Source organism: Alligator sinensis, unplaced genomic scaffold (genome assembly GCF_000455745.1).
Source record: "Alligator sinensis unplaced genomic scaffold, ASM45574v1 scaffold670_1, whole genome shotgun sequence".
In the NCBI taxonomy this organism is placed as follows: Eukaryota; Metazoa; Chordata; order Crocodylia; family Alligatoridae; genus Alligator; species Alligator sinensis.
Window position 1 is genome coordinate 829,014 of NW_005842297.1, and position 10,382 is coordinate 839,395.

General features: G+C 41.6%; 1 protein-coding gene across 1 annotated transcript in view; it reads left to right on the forward strand.

The window, feature by feature from the left end:
* MAGI2 (membrane associated guanylate kinase, WW and PDZ domain containing 2) overlaps positions 1 to 10,382 on the forward strand; it is an 880,265-nt gene that overhangs the window by 483,596 nt on the left and 386,287 nt on the right. The window contains exon 6 of the mRNA XM_025209602.1: positions 6,391 to 6,470. Within this exon, the coding sequence (XP_025065387.1) occupies positions 6,391 to 6,470 (80 nt within the window). The remainder of the gene's footprint in view (positions 1 to 6,390; positions 6,471 to 10,382) is intronic.

Consider the following 10,382-nt stretch of genomic DNA (forward strand, 5'->3'; position numbering starts at 1 on the left):
GCCTTAGTGAGGCCGCAGCTGGAGTACTGTGTCCAGTTTTGGGCTCCACAATTCAAAAAGGATGTGGAGAAGCTTGAGAGAGTCCAGAGAAGAGCCACGCGCATGATCGGAGGTCAGGGAAGCAGACCCTACGATGACAGGCTGAGAGCCCTGGGGCTCTTTAGCCTGGAAAAGCGCAGGCTCAGGGGTGATCTGATGGCCACCTACAAGTTTATCAGGGGTGACCACCAGTATCTGGGGGAACGTTTGTTCACCAGAGCACCCCAAGGGATGACGAGGTTGAATGGTCATAAACTACTTCAAGATTGTTTCAGGCTGGACATAAGGAAGAATTTCTTTACTGTCCGAGCCCCCAACGTCTGGAACAGCCTGCCACCGGAGGTGGTTCAAGCGCCTTCATTGAACACCTTCAAGATGAAACTGGATGCTTATCTTGCTGGGATGCTATGACCCCAGCTGACTTCCTGCCCTTTGGGCAGGGGGCTGGACTCGATGATCTTCCGAGGTTCCTTCCAGCCCTGATGTCTATGAAATCTATGAAATCTATGAAAACCCTGACATCTGCTGGGAGGAGCAGTCAGCCAAATCTAACCGTTCACATAGGTTCCTAGCCTGCATGCAGGACCTTCACCTAACACAGGAGGTATACGGTCCCACTACGGGGAATGCCTTACTAGACTTGGTGTTGGCTATGGAGGAGGACCTGGTAGGGGAGCTGCAGATTCATCATCAGCTTGGGACAGTGACCACCAATCAATCAAATTCAGCTTATGGCGTAGGGTGGGTAAGATAACTAGTAGGGTGGATGTGCTTGACTTTAGGAAGGCTAACTTCAGTGTGTTTAGGAGTCTAGTCAATGACTGCAGGATAAGAGCATTGGTGAGATGGGAGTCCAGGAAGGGTGGTTGTTTCTAAAGGAAGCAATCATTCGGGCACTGGAGACTATCCCAGGACGAGGGAAAAGGGGGAAAGGAGCCAAAAAACTTCTTTGGCTAACCAGAGAAATCCAGGGGAGCCTAAGGGCAAAAAAGAAGGCATAAGGGTGGTGGAAGCCTGGGGAAGCTACCAAGGAGGAGTATACCTACTTGGCCCGCACTTGCAGGGAGACAGTTAGAAAGGCTAAAGCAGCTACAGAGCTGAGGCTGGCAACATAAATTAAAGACAACAAAAATTGTTTTTTTAGGTATGCAGAGAGTAAAAGGACGGTGAAGGGCAGCATAGGACTCCTCCTGAACAAGAAGGGACAATTAGCGATAGACAGGGAGGACAAGGCTGAGCTATTCAATGAGTTTTTTGCCTCAGTGTTCCTGGACAGGGCTCAAGATAAGTTTCCTAATGGGTTCTTAGATGGGCATCAGAGGGACACCAGCACTGTCAACGCTGACTTGGTGCAGAGTCACTTGGATGGACTGGATGTGTTCAGGTCAGCAGGCCTGGATGAGCTGCATTCGAGAGTACTGAAGAAATTGGCCGGTGCCATAGCAGAACCACTGGCACGGCTGTTTGAGCACTCGTGGCACTTGGGTCAGGTCCCAGAGGACTGGAAAAGGGCCAGTGTGTTCCCTATTTTCAAGAAGGGGAGGAAGGAGGATCCAAGTAATTATAGGCCAGTCAGTCTCACCTCCATCCTTGGAAAGGTCATAGATTCATAGATTGTGGAGTCGGAAGGGACCACAACGGATCATCGTGTCCGACCCTCTGCCCCCAGCAGGAAAGAGGATGAAGGTCAGATGACCCCAGCCAGGTGACTATCAAGCCTCCTCTTGAAGACCTCCAAGTTAGATGATAGCACTACCTCTCTTGGAAGCCCATTCCAGATTCTGGCCACCCTTACTGTAAAAAATTTCTTCCTAATGTCTAACCTAAATCTGCTCTCCACTAGTTTGCACCCATTATTCCTAGTTACTCCCTGGGGCTCTCTGGTAAATAGCGCATCACCAATTCCCTGTTGTTGTCCCTTGATAAACTTATCGGCGGCTACAAGGTCTCCCCTCAGCCGTCTCTTGTGAAGGCTGAAGAGATTCAGATCTCTCAACATCCCCTCATAGGGTCTTTCATGGAGGCCACTAATCATGTGAATGGCCCTCCTCTGAACCCTCTCCAGATTCTCCATGTCCCTCTTGAAATGCGGCACCCAAAACTGGACACAGTACTCCAACTGTGGCCTGACCAATGCCACATGGGTCTTTGAAAAGATTATGAAAGATCATATATGTGGGAGTCCAGTGGGAAAAATAATGCAGGAGGGAAACCAGCATGGATTCATAGCAGGTAGATCATGCCTGACCAATCTGGTTTCATTTTATGACAGGATCACAAAATGCTTAGACGCAGGAGTATAGGATGTTGTTTTCTTGGATTTTAGCAAGGCCTTCAATATGGTATCTCATCCCGTTCTCATAAATTAATTAAGAGGCTGTGACATAGATGTTTAAATGGTCCAGTGGGTGACAAATTGGCTTAGTGATCACACCAGGAGAGTGGTAGTAGATGGGTCGGTATGGACTTGGAAGAATGTGGGTAGTGGGGTCCCTGAGGGTTCAGTCCTTGGACCTGTACTCTTCAATATCTTCATCAGTGACCTGGATGTGGGTGTGAAGTGTACTCTGTCCATTTGTGGATGATACTAAGTTGTGGGGTGAAGTGCACACTCCGGAGGGTAGGGAATGATTGCAGGCAGACCTGGACAGGTTAGAAATGTGGACAGTACACAATAGGATGCAGTACAACAAGGAGAAGTGCAGAGTACTGCACCTAGGGCACAAAAATATCCAACACACCTACTGGCTTGGAAGTGACCCTCTCAGCAGCACAGAAGTGGAAAGGGATCTTGGAGTCATAGTGGACTCCAGGATGAACATGAGTAGTCAGTGTGATGAAACCATCAGCAAAGCTAACCAGATGCATGACAGATAGAACCAAGGAGGTGATCCTTCCCCTCTATGTAGCATTGTTCAGACCGCAGTTGGATTCCTGCATCCAGTTTTGGGCACCATACTTCAAGAAGGATGTTGATAGACTTGAGAGGGTCCAGAGGAAGGCCACTCATAAGGTTAGGGGCTTACAGGAAAAGCCCTATGAGGAGAAACTGAGGGACCTGGACCTCTCCAGCCTCTGCAAGAGAAGGCTGAGAGGTGATCTTGTGGCCACCTACAAATTCATTGGGCAGACACAGCAAGGGATTGGAGATGCTCTGTTCACCAGGGTGCCACTTGGGGTAACAAGGAACAATGGTCACAAACTGACAGAGCAAATTTAGACTTGATATCAGGAAAAAACTTTTTCACGGCAAGGGTGGCCATAATTTGGAATGGGCTTCCAAGGGAGGTGGTGCTCTCCCCTACCTTGGGGGTCTTTAAGAGAAGGCTGAATAGACATCTGTCTGGAGTCATCTAACCCCAACACTCTCTAGGCAGGTGGTCGGACTCAATGATCTGTTGAAGTCCCTTCTAATCCTAGCATCTATGAATCTATAAATCTATGAATTAGGGAGGGAGGGCTGGTCTAGCACCCCCCAGCTTCTATCCTGAGCCACTGCAGGCATGTGCCTCCATTTCTGGAATGAAAAGAGAATGTCTATCCACCTCCAAATCAGTTCAATTCAGGCTTAGGCTTTTTGAATGTCTGTCCCTAGCCACTACATCTGGTGGGACTCGCTGCATACTACAAAATCTGCCTAACAACCTGAGCATATAGTGAAGAAGCCAGCCTGTGCTGAATTTGGTGCTACATTGCTATCATTACCTAAGCTAGTTTGGGTATGTCTGCACGATCATACCATAAGATTAGCTATTGGAAGATAGCAGGAAAAATTGAGTTATCAGTAAAGCTTGCTCTCTTGCATGTCAAGCGCATTTGTAGATGACACTGTGGTTAAATTCTCCCTAAATTGAAGTGGTGTTTTTTTTAAAAACTACCACTTCAATTTAGGGTGAAGTAAACCCTTCATGTTGTATACACCTACGCTGGCATCTAATCCTTCCCTGCCTCTCCAGCAGCAGGGAGGAATCTAATCCTTACCTGCCTCTCCAGCAGCAGGGAAGGAAGAGAAAGCTGCTGGTGGGCAGAGCGGTCCCTGAGCTGCGGGATGGGGGGAGGGGGAGGGGACAGCTGGTGCTTCCCTCCACAGCAGGGGCAGCCCCCGCCCAGGTGGCACCCACCCGCAGGCAACCGGCTCGGGTGGTCCTGGGAGGCACCACAGCTGCAGAGGGGAGCACCAGGCCCCTGTGCAGCTCAGGCAGGCAGGTGGGAGGTTGGAAAGCAAGGAATCAGGCTCGCCGCTTTTTTTATTTATTCCTTCTGTGGAACCTGCCTTCCCAGTCTGCTGCCAGGCTGCCTGCACGGTCTGTCTGCACAGCTCCTGAGCCACACGGAGCCCAGTGCTTCCCTCCGCAGCTGTAGGATAGGAAACTAAAATTCCTCAGAGGTGTTTTACTTTGCAGCTCCCCAAAGTGATTTGCTGCATCCCAAAGTCATTTAAGGTGTATTATGCCACCAAATGTGCTATGGTAGCTGGAATTAACGTGTAATATGCTGCCGAATGTGCAAACAGCAATGCCATTCAAGTGGTGCAAAAGGCATTTAACCCATTTTAAACCTGCTAAAAAGTGTCATCTACAAATGGCCCAAGATCTCAATATGGCAAATTTCTCTATGGGAATGGTGTTGTGGGGGAGGAAGGTGCAGAAGCTAGTCTCAGGAACAGGGCTCAGTTGGAGAGAGGCATAGCACTTGATGGTAATGAAGAGATGCCCTGCAGAAGAGTACCCAGGGAAGAATCTTAACTACAGCTTCTGCCAGTCTTGAGCAGAAGACCTAGTGTTCAATTCATTTTATTGTTACTAATTTTTGTATAAATAAAACCATAACTTTGACTTTTTATCCTCCATGGGCTTTCTTTTGGAGTAGAGGGGGAAAGTCATCTACTACCACCATCAAAAAGCATATTTAAATACCCAAATATGCATTTTAGTAGCCAAATTAACCATCATATTTTAAAATTGAGTATGTTAGTACCTAATACAAATATGCCCCTTTTACATGTAGAAGATCTACCATCAGCAGAATAGTTAGGTGAAGCAGACAGTCTTGTTTCCATTTGAGAAATGGGGGAAATCAAGGCAGAGTGGGTAAGTGACCTACCAAAGAACACAGTGGGGAAAAAGGACTAGAACCCAGGACTGCCTTATTCCAAGGGGAATAGTCACACTCTTGGACAAGCCTCATTATGTGTCTGAACCAATATTTAGTTGATCTAATAAAAGTTATCACATCTACCCAAAGTACCATGCCTACCTGAACTAATATGAATAATTAATGCATTATAGAATATTTCCTGATACATTTTTGTCTGTCTGACTGGCCTTGTAGACCTTACACATCTTTTAAGTACATTTTTAAATTAGACAGAAAATGATGTATTCATAATAGTCTGAACAATTTGGTACTGTATAAAACTCCACAAAATGAGCAACCTTATATGTCAGATAAATAAAACATTCCTTAGAGAGGATTGGGGAGGTCACTGTTAGAAGAAAGGTGCCTCAGAATATTTAGGAATGATGATCACATCTCCTTCCTGTTTTATAGCCTGCCTTTCTTGGCATTTTTTTAAATTTGGGCCCAAATTGAAATGGTTGTAGAAAAGGCATACATTAAAAAAAAAACTGTTTAAACTCTGATTAGCTGTTGTAAGTATCTATTCATTTAGAAAAATACTGTCCTGGAAAACAGTTTGTACCAATCCAAGGCTATTTCATTGCCGATTGCTGAAAGATTTATTCTGAGTATAACAAAACAGCCATATGATTCACTTAGCCTGTGTAATATCTATCTTATCTTGGTAGAAGAATTAGATATGGAATAGATAACGGTTTGTTAAACAAAGTATCATTAATCACTGCGTTCGGAAATGTAGACTTCACAGGATCACACTGTAATTTGCAGCACTTCTGCTCTGCCTCTTCAGCACGACTGTTAAGAAGTAGCAAACATGTATTTATGAAAAGGACCTGTTTAAGAAGAAAATAATCCTAACTGAAAATTCTAGGGATGGTACAGAATCCTGTCGACTGCACTCGTTCAACGGGAGACCACTGTATTTGTAATAAATTCCTTTTGCTCTGGATGAGTTCTGCATTTTCAATGAGGTTAACTTGGCAACATTCTGGTTGATTTTAATAAAAATAGCTGCTTTGAGGACAGGGAGCTGAGGTTGCCAAATTTACAGCTGCCTTGCACAATTACTCTTACACCTCCTTCAGGGCTACTTAGAACCAGTAAGCAAATTAAGTGTATCGATTGCAATTTTGGACTAACCCTTTTTTCTTAAGGAATAAACTTGATTCCTTTCAGTATGTGTCTGCTCAGAGTGATCTCTTTTCTTTTCAGCCATAACACAAAGACAACATCATGGCTGGATCCACGACTTGCGAAAAAGGCTAAACCTCCAGAAGAGTGCAAAGAAAATGGTAGGTTATTAAGTTTTCGTTGCTACTCAGAAAGGATTTGTCTTTGTGTGTGTGTGTCTCTGACTTCTTGAAAAAGACAGGCATTTTAGGAAATGATGAAAGGTGTTTAATTGCTGCTTTGGTTATAAGCAATAAGTGATACTGTATTCTCTGTGTGCCATGTGTTTCTGGCTTTTTTTATTCCTTCATTCTGATGATATCCGAAGCTGAGGATCACAAGTGTGTTTTCTGTCTGTTGTGTTTTTGACTCCTGGACTGACCCCTCTCCCTCATCTCCCACTGAGAACTTTGCTCTGCAGAATAGAATCTACTTTGGGATTCTGAGATTTTAATGTATAGAGATGCCATGCATAAGGGAAACTAACAGCACCGTGGGAATATGAATTTTATGTGATTTGTTTTTAATGGTACAGTGCTGTACTGTTTAGGAGCCAGTTTAAACAAAACAGTTTCTGGTAGAATAGGGTGGGAGAGGGAAACAGAACAGTTGCTATTTCCATTCCAGGCTAGATATTTTTGGATTGCAATAGTTTAAAAAATACAAACACAAACAAGATTGGAAACATTTTAAAGAAATGTAGTTGTTATGCAGACAAGAGATCTTATCAAACTATATATGTTTATTTGCACCCTACATACTATTCAGTTTTTCTTTAGCAAACTTTAATTCATCAGAACCAATTAATAAAATAGGTTAATAAATGTATTGAAATGATTTTTTTCCTTAGGTGGTATATTTTAATTTTCCTGTAGTTCCTTATAATTTAGGTCCCCAACTGTCATAAAAGTGAGAAGGAAATCATTTGTAAATATTGTCAGTTATGTTTATTATCATGTCTGGGGGAATATTATATAGTTAGTAGTTCAAAAACTCTTTCATGACAGTTTAATATATTTATATAAAGAATTATGCTTTTATATGCCTCATCCAATTTATTTGAAATCTGCCAATATGCTTAAAACTGGCCAATGTAAATATTATTTCTAAGAGGATAATTCAATGCTGTTGTGGCTGAATAGTCATTGATTGGTATTTGGGTGTATACAATGTAGGGTCATTGGTACAGAATGTTCTGATTTTATATAAAACTGTCCAGTTTTTAAATACCCCTTTTTTCAAGAATCCCCTCCTTATTTCAGTAATAATTCTGACCTTCCCTTCTGACAGTAGAAATGCCATGTCTGAATAATTTTGTCATATGTTTTTCTAGTATTGAAAGCACTGGCTCCTCGTGTCTTCTGCATAAGGCATGCAGCAGAAGTGTTATTGGCACCAAACAAGGAGACATGCATTTTGCATTAGAAATCCATGTGTCTCATGCTACTTTTATGACATGATATCATTGCCTGGGGCTTAAGGTGTATTATTGGAAGCAGGGGGAAAAAATTGTGGAGCAATATCACAGGTATTATTGGAGGCAAATATACATTGCTCTTCATTTATTACGTACAAAGTGCACAAACCACATCAGTTATTTAACTGTAAAAAAAGAAACAAAATAAAAACCTGAAATAATTTTAAAGGCAGAGCAACATGTAAAATAAATAGGATCATTTGTCAGTTATTTGACTAGTGGATTACTGCGTGACTATTGCATGCTGGGTCACCTCATTCTTTAAAAGTTGCTCAGCTCATTAATGCCAAGTAGTTGAAGTAAAGCATAAAAGACTTTAGAGAGAGATCTTCTGTTCTTGTACTCAGAGTACAGCTCACTGTTGTAACAGACCCAATTTTCCCATGTTTCTCTGGTTGCTCCAAAAATCGCTTGGCGTCTTTTAAATTTTTCAGTATCTGTAGAAATGCAGACATCTCCAGATGGACTCCAGTTATGAGGAGTGTCGCTAGCTAGCTATGAAGTTCTGATATTTGGAAGTTTGAGCTGCCATGTGGGGGGTCGTTCTTAAATGCTAATTAAATGATTAATTATACACTGATTTCAGCTAATGCTATATAAATGTGTTTATGCCAAATGAATTAATTTTCCTTATAATTCATGATATATTAAGGTCCACTTCTAGCTGGAGATGCTAACTTAAGAGTTGCTTAGCTAGGAAATGATACCTGCCTTGTTTTCTTTAGTGTTATTTTTAGGGTTCACATTGCTAAATATAGTTTCATTGTCACTCAAAATTTGTATTTTAATTCCTCACAGTTAAAATTTAAATTTTCTCAATGGTATGTTTTTACCAGGCAACTGGCTCTGAATGATTTCTCCAATCAACCCCATGTGATTCCTACACTGGCTTGCATGTTCCCAATCAAATTACCTATTATTCTTATTACCTTCACCCCTATCACTGTCACCATCTCAGAAAAAGTCCTTAGTAACATTCTCAAAAAGAAAGACTAAGTCCACCAAGACAACCTTTCTGCTTCCTCCCTGGTACAGATGTTCTGGTTTTCCGCTTGTTCTGTATCTTTAATCACACCTGCTCCCCAGTCCCCATCAGGGGATCTTGTAAATCAGAACTCAGAAGGCCACCTAGTCCCATCTCTACCGTGGACCCATTATGTGACCTTCATCAAGTGGTTTCATCTCAATGTGCCTTGTTTCATCACCATTTCTCTTCGACTCTGTTTCCCCTTTGGGCTGCATTTTTTTTTCTGAAGCAGAGAATTTCTCTTACCATGTGCTTGTTCGGGATTTAGCACAATAGGGACCTTATTTGAACTGGGACTCTTAGGGGCCGTCATAATACTAATACAAATATTCTGATAGAATATTGGGATTTAAATTTACCAAAAAAATTCAATTTGCTGAAAAAAGATCTATTGAGAAAAGCCAATGGGATATTTTATCTTGAGTCAATTTGAATCAAAATATTTCATGTGTTAAATCCAAAATATTTAGAGTTAATCAAGTCAAAAATACTAACATGCAATTACCTATGGTGCACTTCCTTATGGGGCTGGGCTCCCTACAGTACTTTATCTTTCATTCTGGAGTATGTCTCCCAGAATGTGTTTCCTCTGCAGTGTGTATCACAGAATTTGCATGATTCTAGGTGCATTGTGGGAAAGTTAGCCAGGTGAAGGAGCCTGGCCCATGAGGGAGAATAAGGGCCAGAACTACAATTCCCACAAGACAGTTGGAAAATTCAGTTTTTTGTTGAAATTCAGTTTAGCAAACTGCAAGCATTCAGTGAGCATCACTCCCCGCCCAACCCACTTCAAATGTTGTGTTGTGATTGAAAAAGTCAAAATGAAACATTTCAACATTTCCAAACTAATGTTTGCAGGAGAATTTTCCATTCTGCAGAAATTTTTGTTGTTTCAACTTTTCATCCTTTTTCACACTGCGTTCATTACCACACATCATCCTATCTTTTGTCTTTCATGCTATTTTACCATTTCTTGCTCTCAAGTTAAATAATACTAGAAGTGACTTAGGTATATGCAGTTCTTGTTCTGGAGGCCCTTTTATTGATCTCCAGGAAAAACTGATTACCTTTCTTACCCATTTCCAACAAGAGCCACTCTTCTTTTTGCTGCTAACCTTAATGAAAGACACCCTTCCAAACAATAAAGGGAAAGTTCTTTATTGATAATAAATAAAAACAATTTTATTGTTCCTAGAAATATTTCTGTTCATGTAAATAAAGAATCAAAGTAAATATTTTCTTGAACAGCATAACATTTTTTTGAAAAAGCAATCATTTATGTTAAATAAAGGCATTTAGCTAGATGTCTCTTAATCTACATGTGAAGACTATATTTCCTAACAGATAGATCAGTGCTAAATAGTTATGGATATTATTATATACATTGAATGGATTCTGTAAGTTAACGTTACCAAACCAATAGATAATAACAGAATAAATTGCAAACACTCTAAAATTTAATAATCCACTCCTATCATTGTTTTTTCATCCTATTTTCAAATATCTTTGGGGACAAAAGGGATGAAATAT